The following is a 19,464-nucleotide window of genomic DNA, read 5'->3' as shown; positions in this document are numbered from 1 at the left end:
TATAAAGTGCAACCAGACACCTCAAGTGACACATGCAGCCTAAATATCTTTGATTGTCCCTTTTGTACACACTTATTTTTCTATAGTGCAGCAAATGTTAATGCAAAACTGCTCGGGACAACTCGAAACGAAAAAAACTCATATCATTTACCACACCTAATCTCCTGCACACATTTATAAAAAATAATGTGTAGGGCCTCTGCCAGGCAGGCTGTGCATAAATCTGCTTTTATGGCTGCGGTTATGCTCGCTCAAACCCCATAATGGTACAAACCTTAATCTCCACCAACATAGTCGAAATCCTTGGCGGAGCTTTTAGTACACAGGCTGACAGGAGAGCGAGCATGCCTTCTTACCTTTTACTTTTGTTACATTTTAATAATATCCATCCATGTATCATCATCCACTTGCTCAATTACCAGTCAGGTCACATCTTGCCTGTGTGCACTGGCCAATAACAAAGCATTCCTACTACAGTGCTAACAAGTCTCTTTTCATGTCTTGGGTTAAGTTGCCTTGGGCTAATACACAGAAGAAGCACAAGAGCGGGTACAAAATTGTAAACAAGATAAATGAAGAAACACTTGTCTGTAGAATTAAAGCGTGTGTGTCTGCTAGAGAATCAGCAGTTTTTACAACAACACAGTGATGTTCGGTGAGCAGGTCAAAGACAAATCCAATGATATGTTAATTTAACTGATCATCTGCCATCTCTATGGTGGACCTTCTGTTGGCAACTACAACTACAGTATATAGTGAAGGTTGTCTGTTGGAATAAAAAGGGGGTCTTAAAGGGCCCTACCATGCTCATTTTGCTCTCTTTTATCCTCTATCTTTCTCTTGCACTGTGTTCTTGTTCTTGCACTCTTTTTCTTTTCTTGACTGGGGACATAGTTACACACACATATAAAAATGTGTATTCAAACGTTTTTTTTGGCCGCAGCTGACATTGCTATATTGACCAGACTTCTTTCTGCGGATTTGATGACTTCACATTGTCCCTTGATCATAGCTTCAGTCTATCGAGAAATAACAGACCGCATGTCCAAATTATATTTTTTTGTATTCTATTAAGCCATGTAAAAGTAGGAGAAATTGTAATACACGTCGTGTACATGTTAACTACACTGGAACATTAAAAACATTCTGCTTGAACTTCTTATCAAACTTATTAAGGTACTTTTTGAGTGCTTTACAGCAGCTTAACTGTGGGTAATGTAACTTTTTTTGTGCTCCAATTATCTCATATGCATTGATTTCAGTGCATAGTACATAGGATTTCAGTGCATAGTATAGTGCTTAGTGTAAATCAGCAGTAACTTTAATTTAATGCATGTCTAAGATTGCCTTAGTGACAGATGCATGCTCCTAACTCTGTGTACTTCATGTCAGTAAGGCTCGCAGACAGTGGCAGCATGCATGCAGGTCTTTGCAGCAACGTATGGCCCAGAGCCATCTGTCCCATAACGGAAAGAGCGAAGAGAGGAGAGAGGAGAGAGAGAGAGAGAGAGAGAGAGAGAGAGAGAGAGAGCGAGAGAGAGAGAGAGAGAGAGAGAGAGAGAGAGAGAGAGAGAGGAGAGAGAGAGAGAGAGAGAGAGAGAGAAAGAGGGAGGGAGGGAGAGAAAGAGGGAGGGAGAGAGAGCGAGCGTGCATTACGCACACCCTGATCCTCTCCACACAGAGCCAGTGTAGTGCACAGACTGGCGGCAGCCCTCAGACAGTGGGACGTTTTCGCCAAAGGATTCTGTTTGAAAAATAATCTCCTTCATGTCGACTTTGTTGGATAGCTACCCGCCGATGCTATGGTTACCTTTATTACGGTAGGGACTGCTTTACTCATTTGTTTTTTTATGTCGCTGAAGAAGATGTCGCTGAGGAACAGAGTCTGACACGAGTGGAGTGACAGAACCTGACACACAGCGTGCACTGTGTACGACAGATGACAGAGACGCACAAAGTTGCACTTTAGTCACAGAGCGTGTGATGAGCACCTTTCGAGCTGCTGGAGTTGGTGGACTTGGGGATAACTTTTAAAAGTCGTGAAATTGGTTCTCAGTGTTCCAAATTATTTTTATTTTTATTCACAAATGAGTTGCATGACAACTTTAGTGGCGAGTTGTTTTTATAAGCTGAGTCTCGGCAGGTAAAACTAAAGCAGACTGTGAGACGCGCGTGCGCTGCCTCCAAGCACACTCTTCTTCCTCCGCTCCGTTTGCTCAGGTAGAGCAAGAGGTTGGGTCTTTGCTGAGCTCGTTTACGTACACATACACTAGAGACTCCTGCTGTTTACCATGCACTCGGGAGCGGAACTAGCTCAACGCGCACGGAAAGGTGCAGATGTGGTCCAGTTTGTGTCTTTGGAGTACTCACGCGTTAGACGGAGTGAAAGCTTATGTGTCAGTTGACTCCCACAACAAAGGCGGACTTTGCGTTGAATCGGCCCCCTTTCCCTCCCCGCGCGTTCCCTTCCCCGTGTGCATATTTGTTTGTGTTTGCATGTAAACTGCCCCTCTCCAAGTCTCATGCAGTCTTAAAACGTTATCCTTTTTGACAAGTGCAACTACATAATTGATCATTTTTGTAGAGACCTCCCCCTTTTCAAGGGGGGAAACCTTTTAGGTTATGTCAAAATGAGATCACTTTGGGGATGTGAAGTTTTCTCTGCAGAGTTGAGGTTAATGCGAGTACTCTTGTGGAAACATTGTATACGTCCTCGTGTTTCCCCAGACAGCAGAATTTGAGTGATGGGAGCAGTGGATGTGATTAGAGCTAAGTAACCAATACATACTGTGCGCGTGTGTCCAGCCTGATAACATAACACGGAGACAGTTGTGCGCATGCCCCGAGTCGTGCAGCGGTGTAGGCAATGTCTGATACGAAGTGCGGTTTGGGTAGCTTTGCCCACAGGCACGCATGAGTTGGTTTCTTGAGCCTTAAATGATGCCTTCCTGCTGCTGTGGCCTGTGGGAGTCCGCTTTTGCGCGTGCATGTCCTTGAGTGTGTTTGTGTGCGCTCAGCCTCTGCTGGAGCAGCTGTTGCCGCTGTGGATTTAACGCACAGCCCCTCCTGACATGCAGGCGCACAGCAGGAAAAGGATAATAGGACTCAAAAAAGGAACCAGGAGCTTCTATCATGTAACTCCATTTATGGCACTTGAGTGCCTCCCAGGCTCTCCATGAGAAAACGTTCTACTACATCTGGGCTGCTGCGTGCAGCTGCAAAGACTCAGTTTAACAATGTTCAATTTGTGTTTTACTGCAGCAGAAAGAAAAAAACTATTAGGAGCACAGGGTGTGACCACATTAGGCTCTTGGCTCATGGGGAGGACATACAGAAGTTTAAGGGTATATAAAGGAGCCAACATGGCTCCCAGGATGTTTAATAAACTGATAGTGTTACTATGGAGAGTTGCTGTTGTCTTTTTTGGCTCTGCATTCCAACATTTTTGCCTTTTGTGTGTATCCAACTCCCCGCCTCTATCTGCTGTACTCTTCCTCTCATTCATGTTGCAGGGCTGGTCTGCAAACACCAGGTGACAGAAATAAACAACATTGTAAATGCACAATACTTTTGTGGCTTCTTTGGAAAGGTTGCAATTGTTTGTTTGCCCACAAGAAAAGTTAGGGACCGGGGTAAGGAGGAATGTAGGTGCTACATTTCAATATAGGGTTTTCTAACTTAGATATACAGTTTATTTACTTTCTTTTATTTACTTTTTTGTAGTAGTTATGGGTTTAGTATCACAGACTTAACACAGGGTTTACCAAGCATGCTGAACTAAGCTGGTTCTAGACAAAGAGATACAAACTGTGAGAACAAGTGGAAAGATGAACTATTGAGATGCCGGACAGTCAAAGATGAAGTCTAAGAGCGATATGAAATGAAACACACTGCACTTTGGAACACATCTCGTAAAAGACTCATTTACACTCTCTGAGATTTCTTTGCCTGCAGGCTTGCAGGAGTGTGAATGTGTAGCTGTCAGATAGAGACATGGTGCATTGCTAATTACAAACAAACCGATGAAATTATGCAGGTTAGGTAGCTTTCCTGTTTATCTCTTACTTTTGGTTGCTACATCAGAGCTCTCTCTTAAACAGTCACCTGTTGTCCTCCATTCATAAGATGTTCCTGAAATCTCATGGAAGTCTGATTGAATTTATGGATTTGAGCCAAAAGTTATATTTTCCTTTTGTTTAACCGTTTTTGCCAATAGATGCCATCCGAACCCTGGGGGCAACGCCAAGGCGGAGCATCTCACGGACCTTTTGTAACGATTGTTTCCCCCCATGCAATGTAGTTACATTTATCTGCAAGGCAAGCACCGAAAAACAAGGGAGAAAAGGCAATGAACAATCATTCTTTCAATCTGATCCGATTGCAAATCGGCACAAGCCGTGTTCTAGTGTCTTCAGAAATCTTCACCTCTCCCCATGCTGTGTCTTAATGTACACTTGACATTTTCAGATTCAGAAAAGTAAACAATAACATAACCCCCGTAGTAAAATCAGGCTACAGTGAATACAAGAAGTTGCTTGGTAACAAAAAGAATAACAGGAAAGTGTGCCTATTTCTTGTGGAATGATTCAGGATAACAGGATGTATCAATTATCTCAATAATATTAAGTTACTCCTTTGAAGAATTCTCTCTTTTTTTGTGTTTGTGCAGAGAAGCGCTGAAGGGATGTGAGAAAGACTTTTGTATGAACTGAAAGATAATCTTGTGATTGTTTAACTCTGCTAAAGCTGAATATAATGTTGTGTTTTTTTACATCAGAATACAACCCTAACTATCTAATGCAAGGGCACTGCCAGACTTAGTAAATTGTAATAATTAAGGTTCCTCTGATTCTGAATCCAGATCCAAATTCATATGGGACTTTCTTTTTTTCCCGCCACAGCTGTGCTGCATTTTGGGAAAAATTATTAAGATCAACACTTCAGATCGCAAGCATTGAAAAAGCATTTTGAAGGGAAACAGTGCGGTAGAACGCAGTGTGTTGGTGAGAGTAAGTAAAACAATGCAACAGATGTCCTATAATCTGCGTTAGGCCCATGTCAGTTCCCTGAGGTCCCCCCACCACTTCGCAACTCTTGAACCACTTCAACATTGCTTGCAGGTTGTTACTGCTTTTCAAGACAGTTTTATGATCAAAGTCAAGTGGAACTGAAGCACTTTTCTAATAGATTTGTGTTGTTCGCAAGATTACTGGGGCCAAGCACTTGGGGTTTGTAGAGCCTTTTTCTAGTCCTTTCAATCTGAATTGAAAGCCTAAATAGGAAGACGTTCTGTGCAGTAAACTAAGTGAACTGCAGATCTGTGATGCTTCAGTCGAAACTGCTGTGTTTAGGAAAAAGTTGGAATTTGTTCCATACTTCTCTCGTTCGTGTGTGTGGATCTATACTGTCGCAGTTTCACAGCCCGGCCTGCTGCTAGATGGTTTATACATTTAGCTCAGTGTTTACATTCTTACGGCTGGTTACAGCAAAACACAGAGTACGTTTTTGGATTAGAACAGTGCAGAAACACACAAATACATGTCAGGACACTCGTAGAGGACTCATTCCTTTAACCTCAACACTTATTTCCATGTAACTCTCAACTGATATCCTGAATTAAACGTTGTCTCCCTGAGATAGAGATCATGTGGTTTGAAGGTGAGGCCTGGCCTTCCCGGCACTTCGGTCATATGACAGTTCAGCCCTCCTCTTTCTGTCCTTTTTGACCTGATAATCTTCCTCTCTGTCTCAGCGATTTTCCTGATCTGGCTCACATTGACTGTGCGGATCTTAATGTCCCCCTTCGCTCTACATCCCCTTCTCAATCTCTGAATCTGTGACCTCCTGAGACCTTCCTGGTCCTGAGACAGCTGATGAATGATAGGGCCGACTACAGTGAATTCCCGTATAAGACATTCATTTACTCATATGCCTCTATAGATGTACTACTATACCTAGTGATTGATTTATGTTTGTATGTTGGTGTGGATCTTTTATACCAACGTCGTCTCATACCTACATCTTATCTCGATTGTGTCTAGATCGGATCCTATATTTAAACAGAGAGTTCACTAGTTAAGAGACAATGCCTTACTTACATTTAAATCCAATCAAACTGACAGAATAGCTTCATTTCTGTTCTATGATAAGTTAACAAAAAGAAAGAGCTGTCAATCAAATCGACTGCTTCCTGTTTGATTTGCATGTATGTTTCCTAGATGGCTCTTGATGGTTTGTTTTTGTTTATGCAGATCCTATTATAGAACTTGAGACTCAGTTCAATGTTGAAGTTATAATAGTGGTTCGGGTGGTTTGTATCTTTAGCATTGTGTGTTTTATTTACATGTATTTACTTTGTTTTGATCTTTTATGGATCAAATTCAAATCCAGTTGCCAGTAAAATATATTATTAGAAGCTGAAAACCTTTTTGCCGAAGCGGGACAGAAATACTTATACTAAGTTCTTTAACATTGTACTCAAACACAGTTATGCCTTTTCAACGCTATTCAATCCCTACAGTACTGAACTGCTCCATCTACAGAAAGATTTCGCAGATGTGTCGTAGAAGGTTATCCATATATTTCCATTACTTTAAAATGAGTCGGCCTTACACAATGTACTGTTGTATTATATTATTGATGATATCAGATTAAGATCTGGGGCCTTCTGCAGCTAAGGCAAAATAAAACCATGAAATTAGAACCAAAATCACTCCAATTGACTGCACATTTGTTGGTTTTACGAGAGGTTTCCACCTTCTGAGTGACCTCTTGGTAACCTGCCAAATGAAAGGCTATTGTACAATCAGTTTATTTTTCTCCTTTCGGACTAAGGAGCCTATAGATGACATCTGTGAACACTGATGTGTCAGGTTAGAGGACACCTTTGATATTTAAGCTGACAGATGTTCAGACGGCCCGAGGGAGAAACCACACATACACACACAAACAAAGCCAAAATCCCCTTAACACGGTCCTTGTGTAAGTGAGCTTTGCAGTTAAATATCCTGAAGGGTATCAGATCCCATATGTGGTGGCCTATGTACATCACATATCTATATTTACCAGCCACAAGTCTGAATCACTTATTTGGAGATACACAGACCCTAACCCTAATCATAAGTCATTGGTTGGCTCTTCAGTGCTGCGCCTGGTGTTGCTATTCAAGCTATATGTCAATTAATAGAAGACAAGTATATTGTGGCAGCAGTATCTCAGTATAGGAGATTTGGCTTATATGAAATAGATGTTTGCAGGCTAATTCCCTCAAGTATCAAGCTGGAGAGGGACCAATATTGTGTGACACTGAGTTTCGACACGGAATAGAACAATTATGTTTGCCACAATGCGTGTGGAAGGACAGTTGTAGTTAGTTTGTTTACGGTAAATATTGATTACATGCGGGAAAAGCATGATTTGTTTGTACTGGAAGACAGAAAGAACGACAGTTGTTACGGTAAAATGCAAAGGCAAATTCAAATAGCTGCACTCATTCAAATGTATGAATACATCAAACAAAAGTGAGCGTCATGAGTTTATAATGTGGAATGACAGCGCTAACACCAAACCATTATATGTTGTCTCTCACACAAATGGGACATTTGTTAGTGTTAAACACATTTCTGAAAATTATTTAAATTTACAATTTTGTTTGCATGCTGTTGTATACAGTACTTCCTACTGATGTAATTTATAAATCAGGAATGTGCACTGTTTTGCTATGTTTTGTTTTGTCATTTTTTTCTAGTGTAGCATAAATGGACAAAACTACAAATGTGTTGCAGAATGACAACAAATGAGTCCTACTTTCAGCGACCATGGGTTGAACAGGCATTCAAAAAAACGTATATTAGGATCTCAGTCAGATGACTGAGATCAGAACAAGACTGCAAAACAGATCCTATCGTGACTTTTGTTTTTGGCAAGCTCTTTAATTATCTGTTGCTGTAGTTGTTGACCCACTTTCAGAAAGTTGGTGCAGTTCATACTTTTTCTGGGGAGAATTGATCATGTGTGCCGCATGTGACATATTGTGTTCATTACTTTGTTTTATCCTTGTCTAATCTATCGTGCTTCGAGAGCTATTTCATGGTAATTATAGGAAGATGTACGGTGGCTCTCAATTTCTCACACACACAGGAAAGAACAAGTGCTGGTAACCAGTTAAAGATCTGGGGTCTCACTGTGCTCCTCGTGTTAATCGACAAGCGCTGCGCTAGGTGCTAATAACCATAGCATTGTCATCGCTGCTGTACTGTATCCCTGCCGTACAACTATCTTCTTTATAAGCTATGGCAAATAAAGAAACTATGACTAAACAATGCAATTACTAACCTTGGATTAGTGCAGTTAAGACGTTTATCAGTGAGTTTAGTTAAGCATGCTAGCACTATGCTATATGCCAGGGTTTTTGCGCTGTCAGGGGGCCCTCACCACCCAACCTGCCCCTTACCCTTCATTAAACGAATAATTATAAAGCATGTCAATCATTGCCTGTCTGAAAACCCCTTGAAGGGGGAAAACATTTGATTTCAACAACTTTAATTTCATAAAAAATTGACGTCTTCTTCACCAAGACCGGCAAACATAGTTATTATGTCATTATGTAAGCATATATATCATTACATAAACACACATATTACTAAATACCTGCGAATTTGCCTTTCGTATCTTTGATACATAATTATTGGGTTCTCTGTTACAGTACTTTGTGTCCTGATGAATCTACTTGCAGGACCTCGGGGAAAACATGAGCTGCTGGGACCCATTCATTACACTTTCCAATGAAGACAGTTCATCTATAATAACTCAACCCAGAACTAGTGTGTGACTTTACAATTAAACACTTTAATTCTGGAATATTACAATTTGTTGCAACACTCAGAGAACTGGAACTAAACAGATTGATTATGACACTGGGACCCTCTTTAAGATAAGTAAGTACAGTAAGCACCGGATGCAAATCAGAACCAAGGGCATACCAAGTCAGGGCAGTGAGCATAGGGCCATAACTACTGCTTAAAACCAGTTTGGGTGTGTTGCTTGTATGCTGCGAGATCCTCCGGCAGTGCACACTGTCTAAACTGCTCCTGCCTTAGACCACTCAGGTAACAGACATATGTAATTAATTAATTAATTAACAAGGATAATCTGGTGTTTTTTAGTCGATGAGTAGTGCAGATATCACTGTAAAATCAATCGACAGTAAGGGGAATACTTACTTCCGGGTGTACAATTCTCCGTTATCCAATGAGAATGGACGCTCACATTGCCTTTAAGGGCAGCCGACACAAACGAATGCCGTGCTTCCATGAGCGTCATTACCAGTAGAAATACATTGCTTTTAAAATCGTGCTGTGCAACACGAAAAAAGGGGTGTTGGTGAACACGAATCAATAGATTAAAAATCGTGTTGGTGAACACGAAATGCCATGAGACTGGGTTGAAACACACACACACGCTGGCCCACACGTTGAAGCAAGGCCAAAGCCACTGTTGAGCCCTATGGTCTATTCCTGTCTGTGATTCTATTAGGCTTGGCACCGGATTAGCTTCCCTGATCTCTGCGGCTGATTTGGGTTAGTTACTGCTCCGCCGATCACTCCACACACTCTGTCAACCTGCTGCTGTGAAGGGGAGTCAAGAGAAATGTAACTCCAGAGTGATTCCAACAAAAGACACAGGAAGAAAAGAGAACAAACTTCAGTTGATCCTGCTTTCAGTGTGTGTGTGTGTGTGTGTGTGTGTGTGTGTGTGTGTGTGTGTGTGTGTGTGTGTGTGTGTGTGTGTCTGGCCTGTTATGTAAGAAGGAGATTGATAGAGGCTCTCTGTTTTTCTTTCCTCCTCTCTCTTTCATTTAGGACTAACAGACTTGTGTCAACACTGCTGCTCTCCTTTATCCAATAGACGGACATGTGCCACAGAGTACACAGGAGCAGCTGGCTTCACTCTTTAGTAATCTGCTCTGTTATGAAGTGTGAAGGCATGGTGTGAAGTTACCTGTGGCCTCTCAGTGGGACATGGAAACATAGTCCTGCTCAGTTCTCTCTCTTTAATTTCAGGCTTTAAGCTACATTTCGCCGATTTTACATGTCCACTTCATTCAACCAGTCACACAGAAAAGTATTTGGAACCTTAAAACGGTAATGTATTCTTGGGCTTTGGATGAGCCATTCATCAAGTGAATTATTTTGGCATGAATACTTTTGATTATACAGCCTGCACTATAAACAATGCAAGGGCATTCTGAAAGAGGTTTGTGTTCAAAAGACACCATGGGTAAAGTAGGATTCATTGATAGAGACCATCATTTTTTCAACTTCAAAACAATCCTTAATATCTTGGATGACAGCTCTGTCGTAGTGATGTGCTGAGCAGATTCAACCAATAGTCTTTAAGTTTTAGGGCGGTGCAACAATATCTCAAGGCTTTGACCTCCCTTTTGCACAGAGTCTCATTGCTGTCAGTGATCATGCCCATGGCGGCTGTCGTCAGCAAGCTTCACGATGGTGTTAGAGTTGTGTGTGGTCACGTAGTGGTGTGTGAAACAGGAGAAAAAAAGAGGGCTGAGCACGCAGCCGTGAGGGGCTCCAATGTTAAAGGGTCACGGTGGAAGATGTGATGTTACCCGCCGGCAATGCCTGGGGTCGGCCCGTCAGGACATTGAGGGCAATTAGGCAGTAGTTGTTGAGAAAGATGGATCTTGTGTTTGTGGGGACTGAAACGATCATGGTGGACTGTTCAAACTGTTTAAACTGGAGCAGTGTCATTTCCAAAAGTTCACACACCTGCCTGTCTAAAACAGAAGGGCAGGAAACCTGGGATATCTGTACTTCAGCAGCCTGCGAGCTCTCCAAACGTGCATAACAATTGTTCCGTTAATGTCTGTACCGCAATCCGTAGTATAATGTCATCGGGCACCAGTAGAGAGACATCTGAGCACCACTTGAAATGACCACGAAGCAGACACCACCTCCCTTACTTTTTAATGCTGGACAATCTTATACTCAATTGCGTGCATCATTCAAGGCCCTGTCACACTGTCCCGAAATTGACACCCGATGGACACACGATAAAGGAAATGTTCAAATTCGGCTGTGATCGTAGCAACATCGGGCCATTCGTGAGGGCATCTTAAGCCATCGTATGACCGCCGGTGGAGTTTCTCAGGCTCCAGCAGCAACTTAGTGAGCGGCAACTTCGTAAGGCACTCGTGAGGACATCTTGTCAAATCGTGTCATCTTCGTGTTATCATCGGTGCCATCGGGCATTCGCCCTCACTCTGATCGGGGCGAATGCCCGATGGCACCGATGATAACAAGATGCCCTCACGATGGCCTTACGAAGGGCACAATTGACACACGAATTCAACACGAAAATGAACCTTCGCAAGGTCCTTCGGCAATTTTTTGGCATGCCAAAGATTTTGCCACCGCTCACGAAGTTGCTGCCGGAGCCTGAGAAACTCCACCGGCGGTCATACGATGGCTTAAGATGCCCTCACGAATGGCCCGATGTTGCTACGATCACAGCCGAATTTGAACATTTCCTTTATCGTGTGTCCATCGGGTTGTTTTATTGCACAACAAAATCATGTAAATATATTATGTAAATAACCCAATTTGTGTTCTGTGAAACTAAAAAGGATATAATATATTATGTTGAAGGACAGTTGACAGGAAGTTGTTGTTGTTATGGAAACAACATTACGGAGAAAACGTAATATTTTCTACATATAACGACGGATAAAGTAAAGAACAAAGTCTGAAGATATCAGTACAGTATCATAGTACTGTAACACAATTGTTTTTGGTACTTTCATTGCAGTTGTATGTCTTAAATGTAATGTAAATGTTGCCTTCGTGTGTGGTTCGGGGCCATCATCGTGCGATATTCACAATTCCATATTCGTGTGTCCATCGGGTGTCAATTTCGGGACAGTGTGACAGGGCCTTACGGCCTTACACAAATCGTAGAAAACATATGCAATGCCAATTCTCTTTCAACATTTCATTAGGTAACACAAGTACAGCTTTATTAGCATTGACTTGAACCAGAGACAATAGTTTATGTAGTTTATGGATGGTGTCCAAACCCATAAACCAAAGGGGCGACCAGATTATTTCAGGCTTTTGAAATCTCTTTTGTTCACAGCTACATATACTTTCCCACAGTCTACGTTTTCCTTGCCCTTTGCTTGTGCATGACTGCATTTCTTGGCATGTTGTAAATCAGTGTGATAATGGAAAAGCATTGGCAGGAAAGTCTATTGTATTCGTTGTACTATATTATATTTTATATATTTGTTTTATCTAACTAAGACAATAGGGAACTTAATCATAATTTCACTATTACTCAATAGAAATGTTGTTGCTTGCTCTCCTACAATGACCCATTACTGAACCATGTCACAAAGGACTTTTAAGGATGAAATGGGGGCAAGGTTTGAAAACGCTTTCAACTTCTCAATATTTTTTGCATAGAGCTCACATTTGAACAATTATTTGAGAGTATAAATGGTCCACAAGTTGTGTAATTGGATCACGCACTGGTGATATTGTTCATATATTTAGAGAATCCACACAAATATTCTCTGTTTCTTCTCTCCGTGCTTTATGTGGTCAAACTCGTAAGGTGTGTGTTCTGGTCTGTCAGCTGAAGGAATGTGTACCTGTGTGCACTCTGTGTTGGAAAAATACTGTATACACACAGAGGCCCACACACTTTCATTCTCTTAAATTGCAAACATGAACATGCGCCAAACAAAAGACGCTTGCTCTGCAACCACAAATGTACACAAACTAGTTTGCTGAAGGGAATATGCCGATGACTCACCTGGCTGCAGACGGCCAAATATTCAGAGGGTAATTCACTGTTATGATTGGAATTTTGCCCATCCCTTCACTTATCTTACCCTAACACCTGGGGGGTGAAAACAGAGAAAGGCAGGAGGAAGACAAGTCCGATCATATAAACAGCCTCCATCAGAAAGTAAGATTTAAAATGTACTCTATTTAAAATGTGGTGTTAAGAGGTCAACTACAGGTAAATAGGTAAGACATTGTAACTTAAAGACATCTCAATGAAACTAACCCAGTTGATCACTTACAATAAGACCACACACATCTATTACACATCTTCTCAAATGGAATGCTAAATATGCTATGTGGCATGTAATGCTAACTTTTTGTGAATTTAGAAAAATCTACAGACACAAAAAGATAAAAATAGTCAAATAAAACCTAAATGTGGCTCGCCTTAAGAATCATCACTTCTAAGACCTCTTCCCAGAGGAAGTGGATAATAGCACAGGTTAGTGAAGTAATAACTATAAACTTACATGAGTATTATAATATTATCAAATAAGAAACATCTAGTCTGGCCTCTTCTTACAAAACCAGCACCTTTTAGTATTATATCTTGTTTGTTGAATTTCTACAAAAAAACAGAACTGCTAAATTGACGTGTCATGGATTTATAAGACTTTATTTCTTAGTAGTTAATGTACTAGTGGAGTATTGACATTACATGAAGGTTGCCAGACAGTTACAGAAAACCTTGATCAGTGCTGCTGTCATTTTAAATGATCAAATGTTATTAATATTGTGGGTCAAGTGGTTGGCTTATTTAGAATGCGCCTGTGTAACAAGCGGGATAATGTGCAACGAGGCAGTCATTCATGAAAAAAGATCAGTCTGATCATTGACCCCGACAAAAAGACTTGGGAGCAGCATCAATCTCAATCCATTGACACAAAAAACGTGTGGGATTATTACTTTCAGTGTGACATGTGCTGGAGGAACACATTATCATATTTGAAATTGCTTCGTAACCCCTTGACTTGAAACACAGGTTTCCCTTGTGTGGACTTGTGAATTCCAGGATGTTTCAGGAATTCCAGTGAAAAATCTCCACATCTCCTCCGGCTTATCCTCATTCCCACCACTCCCTCTCCCAAAAGAGACCAGATGGTGGGGAGATGGAGGTTCAGAAATCCAGATGAATCTGTTGCAATCAACTTCCTTGTGTCGTTCTGTCTCTCTGAAACATGCTAAACATGAGCAATGTTTTCATTCCGCTCTCAACAAGTTCATTTATATGTGAGCTTGGGAAAGATGCATAAAGATCAAGACGTCACAAGCCCCTCAGCATTCCACAGATTCACTGCATATCTGTACCTTTCTAGGTAATAGCACTGTTAGGCACATTATTTCACCTATTGCAACTATTTTTTCTGAATTATATTATGCGGTATAAATAAAGCCGAGCCACAGACCGGAAATCTTTATCCGTCGTGTTCCCGCTCTCTCTGTGCCGTAACATCTGGAGTCAATTGGATCGTATTAGGGCTCAGACATTGGCGGGAGAAAATCCCTTCGGAGGATTTTCTGGTTTGGCACACTGCTTTGGCACAGGTTCAAACCCCACTGCAGTCAGCATGTCGTTGTGTCCCTGGGTAAGACACTTCACCCCAAATTGCCCAAATGGCTCCTGTGGGGATTGCCAGTATTGAGTATGTAAGTCGCTTTGGATAAAAGCGTCTAACAAGTAACATGTAATGTAATGTAATGTATTCAACGCATGTTTCACATTCTGTGGGATACTGAATTTGTGATGTATAGATCTTCTTTCCTCTTTGTTAGAATGAGCCACATCCATATTTGAAGCATTCTTTACTTAACGTGTTTGACTTTGTTTTCTTTCATAGTCAGCTTTATTGGCAAAGTATATGAACACACGAAAGGAATCAGACTTGACCGGATTTCCGCGAGTATTTATTTTTCCTAGCAGTTTCATGTTTGACTCATGCAGCACACTAAGCCACAAGTAAGCATGAGTAAGTGGATCATGGTTTTGCAGGCAGTGGTTGAAATGATTATTTTTACATTAAAACCACCCGTTTTCTTTATTCATGCTCAAGAATAGTGCTTTTAATAAAGTATTTTCTTTTAAGCAGATGGGCTATTTGTTCATTTTCCTCCAAATGTAGCCTAAGAAAACACGTTAATCAAATGTTTGCCTATCTCACCTGAAGTTTTATTCGCTTTGCTTATTTCAAAATACACTTATAACACATTCACATTACTTGGAAGTGCACATAGGTGGTATCCCTTCATTAAATGTACAATTTAAGGAAAGGTTGAGATTTAATCATTGGCTTTAGGGAACCAGCTAATACAGTAAATCGTCTTTCGCCCCTAAATAGATTAAAGAATGTGCAAATGAGCAAAAGTTTGACAGCTTGCCTTATTCAGCCATCGCAGAAAGAATCAGTTCAGAGGTTAGACAAAAGTGTGCTGCTCACTGTCACTTCCTTTGTATTTCATTTCTTAACAGCTTAATCTTCTTACACCTTTTTCTTCACCTAGCCTCTTTTTACCTTCCTCACACTTTCTTTTCTTCCTCTAATTATTCAAAAATTGTCAAGGCTCCAACGTATTTGGCTCACATAACAGGGCCAGCCCTAAAGTATTAATCTTCAAGGACTGCTCCAGGATACTCCAGGTCTTAACATGTAAAGCTCTTAAGTAGCTATCCAAAACCAGTAGAAGTGGCTGCGCTTGGCCAAGAAAAAGTCACGACATGTTGCTCTAACGCTTTGCTTTTTTTAAAAGATCCAACAAACATTCCTGTGTTTGCCTTGAAGTGCTGATGACAGTGATTCTGTTTGTTTGAATTGCCACACACACACACACGTAAATTAACGTAACTTTCATTCACCTAATTGCAAACATGAACACTAACACACACACTGCAAGCACTTGCTCATAGGAGTCACACACACTTTTGTGTGTGTGACTTCTATTGCCACAGGCTGCACTGACGACTACACACAAGCAGATGCACACACACGTGCTGCATTAAAAGGGGTGCAGGCATAAGAGATTGTTTTGCTGACCTTTTCTCGCTTTGTGAAAAAATTATTCATTTACAGGCAAGCTAAATGTGAAATAATAACCATGCTGTTTGCACTGCTACTGCATTGTTATCACTGCACATTCATGGTTAGAAGTAATGCCAAATCATCATAATGTCACGGTTGGCAGTGTCATCAGAGAAGGAATCCTGTAAAACAACTTCATGATTCACAAAAGAGGCAGCTTATGGCCTAATACTGGAAATGGATTAAAGGACTATATTGGAAAACAAAAGTACACTTTAAAAGATGGCCTAAGAAGAAAATGTGGGTTGATATCTGATAAACAACTAAACCTGAGGATGTGGAAAAGGTCAAAAACATCTTAGTCTATCTGATTGAAATGATAGGACACATTCTCTCCTGGAAGGCATTCAAATCATTGAAAGAAATATTTGTCTTAAGTCAGACACTAACTTCCCAATTCAACATCATTATTAAAGTGTGTGTGTGTGGTTTTTCATCAGATTTGTGGTTTCCGGATGTTGGGGGAAATGTTTTCCTAGGCCCATAACATTTTAACCCAGTTTATTGATCACTTTCTCCCCTCGCTGAGCACAGGCCTGAGAGCTTGTGTTGCTGCGAGCTCTGCGTTTAGTTTCCTTCCTGCCTGTTGGCGTCAGCTGATAGAGGTGTTATAGTGGTATGTTTGTTTTGGCTTCTCATGCAGTTTGTGATTATTCTCTTAGAACTAGCTAGGCCTAAATACATGGGACTGGAAGAGAGATCTTCAGAAATGGTTGGGCATGAGTCACCTCGTGGTTCCTTGTTATGGAAAAAAGCTCATAAGCTTCGTTTACATCTTCCCAATACACTTTATTCCAGTCTTCTTTAGGTCTTCTTCGAAAGTGTCAATGGCAATAATATTAAGTTGAACCTAATATTTCTTATGAAAACGTAATATTATTGCTTTTAACTAACCTATTACAGTTATGTGAAATCTGTTGACATAATACATTTTATAAAAGTCAACTTGTGTGTTTGAATGGTCCGCTTACAATAGTAGTCTCCAATCAATAACATTTGTGTCAGCAACAATGCTGAACTGTGTTGTTAATCCAGTTGAACCTGTGATTTAAGCATATAGGATTATACTGTGAATTAATGAACTATTTAGTTTAGTTATGATTATGTGGGTTTTTGCACGTCAAAGTCAAAATCTCTAAAGCCAAAGACCACTTTCTTATTGTCTATCACATCTTACAGCCCTGACCACATACCCGTCCCTATATCTGCAAAATCCTGGGTTTTTATAAATGCAGTTTATTATTAGATATTTTAAATGTGTTGATCTTAATTTGTACGGTGAAACTCTCCATGATATTGTCTACAACCAGTGACATGCTGGCAGTTTTGATTTTATATCTTTAATCAATTTATAAAATCTCCCACCCTCTTTTAAATTCAAATTAGTCAACAAAAACCTGTCGTTCTACATCAACCATAGCAGCATGATCCCTATTAATCCATGAGTCAGAGATCACTAATCCTTTGAAATCTCTTACAATGTTTGGTCTGCTATTGTTTAATTGTTTTTAGCGTTGGAAATTAGTTGTGTGCTGTAGAAATTATTCTCAGGATCGAGGGTTAAAAGGTTAGGGTTCCTTCTCTATGTTTTGTCATTTATGTTCAGAGTTTATAATCCCAGTATTTCATATTGTTATCCACGCTTGTTGCAGATCATTTCCTCCAGGTGGAGATGTTTGTCATCTGTCAAAACTTCGTATGAGTTGAAATGTCAGTAAAGCTGAGATCCATAATATCATAATCTGATCAAACTGCTTCGGTTAAACCTGAGGGATAAACTGTGTGCTGATAATACTTCAATGTTTCCCCACCCTTTTCCTTTCTTCCTCCAATTACTGCATCCTTGTCATGTCTCCAGTTTTTAAATGTTATCCTAATCTCATTTCACATAGGCCATTACTTAATAACTCTAATCCAGTCAGTCAGAGAGTAAATCGATGATCTTCTCCCCACAGAAAGATAACCCCAATCTGCTCCCAACCCACCATCACAAGACATGAGTTATATTAATAGATTAATCAGAAGCTTTTCGGGACCAAACCAAATCACAGAATACATCTGCAGGGACCTCATGTCCAAGTAAAAACGATTACAAATGGTTCACAAAGAAAATGTGTCTTTTATATTTAGAAGAACAAGGATGTCTATGTTTCTGTCTCATCTGTGCTTTCTTCATCTGGTCAGCTCAGGAGGCTCAGGGCCTGTTAGGTCAGTGCCCCCTCCCCACTTTTCTAGCAACATCCGCTCATCATCTCACTCACCTGCTCAGCTGCTCATATTCATTGTCACTTTATTACAATGTCTATGATGTCGAAACCTCTTGTAACCTCTTGTTACTGTAGAATCAATAGAACTTGGTCAATTTGCTCATAAAAATATACTTTTTATTTTATTTGAAATGTAAGCACTGTTAGCATTTAGAGTACATTCTCTAATATTAAAATCAATTTATCGGGTCTCTTAGACCATTAGTCCAATGCAAACTGAGTTTATAAACGAATCAACCCAGTATCACGGCAAGACGTGAACATGTGACGATTTACCATGCTGGGAGACGTGAAGATGTCACGATTTCGTCCCTTCAAACGTGACAGTTACACGGTATTGTTAACCCATGCTAACCAGTGGAGAAATAACCGGAAATACCAAGCAAATGCTACCCCGACATAATGATTTTTTTTTTTAATAGTCACACTCGATTATGCCGATTTTCTTGTTGCCCCAGCTGGTCGACACGTCTTTTAGCAGAAACAAAGGCTACATTAATGTATTAAATCGATGTTAATCCATGCGTGTGGATGTAGAATTAACGGACGTGACGTTGTGCGATTGCGTTGCCAGCTTCGGTTCATGTTAATTTACAAACTCTTCAACTATAACTGTAGTTATATTTAAAAACATGTTAGAAGGCATCACGAAATACTTCAATGCAAATTAAAATGTAAATGTGAAGGAATGTGTGTATAACAAAATACATCTATCATAAACGAAACCGGAAACAGACGTAGGCAAGATCCTCAGCTCAATGATGGGATGGTTTAGCCGCAATGTATGCTGGGATTTGGTGTTTGTGTGATGTGAAATCTGAAAACGCTTTTTAAAAATAAAATAATACTTTATTCCGAGTGTGCTTGCTTTTCTCTTTGAAAGTCATCACATAACGGCATTGTAATACACAGTTCGGCTGCATTAAATATTACATATCTGCCGTAATTCTCTATTTATAGAGCCCTGCTGAGAAGACTTCTAGACAAACAGGAGAACTGCCGCCAAAACTGAAGATGTGACGTGGATCATAAATATATAAGCAATTAAACAGCATCTTACATTTATTTTCACACAATACGTCTCCTTGCATCAACACTAATTCGGCTGACTTTTATATTTGATCCAATTGGTAGATAGGCTGTATTTAAACCATAACGGTGCACAGCTGATATAAAGGGACACCTGGTGGTTGAAGCACGTTATTGAATTTTATTATTTTATTATTAGATATTAATAGGATCTCTATAAAGTAT

The 19,464-nt window shown here is 40.3% G+C and overlaps 1 protein-coding gene across 1 annotated transcript in view; it reads left to right on the top strand.

The window, feature by feature from the left end:
• The first annotated feature begins 1,678 nt into the window (after nt 1–1,678).
• ntf3 (neurotrophin 3) overlaps nt 1,679–19,464 on the top strand; it is a 32,735-nt gene continuing 14,949 nt past the window's right edge. Inside the window, exon 1 of the mRNA XM_034226032.1 lies at nt 1,679–1,820. Coding sequence (XP_034081923.1) covers nt 1,803–1,820 — 18 coding nt within the window. The 5' untranslated portion in view covers nt 1,679–1,802. The remainder of the gene's footprint in view (nt 1,821–19,464) is intronic.

Source organism: Gymnodraco acuticeps, unplaced genomic scaffold (assembly GCF_902827175.1).
Source record: "Gymnodraco acuticeps unplaced genomic scaffold, fGymAcu1.1, whole genome shotgun sequence".
Classification (NCBI taxonomy): Eukaryota; Metazoa; Chordata; class Actinopteri; order Perciformes; family Bathydraconidae; genus Gymnodraco; species Gymnodraco acuticeps.
Note: the sequence above shows the minus strand (reverse complement) of the source record. Positions and strands in the feature narration are given on the sequence as shown.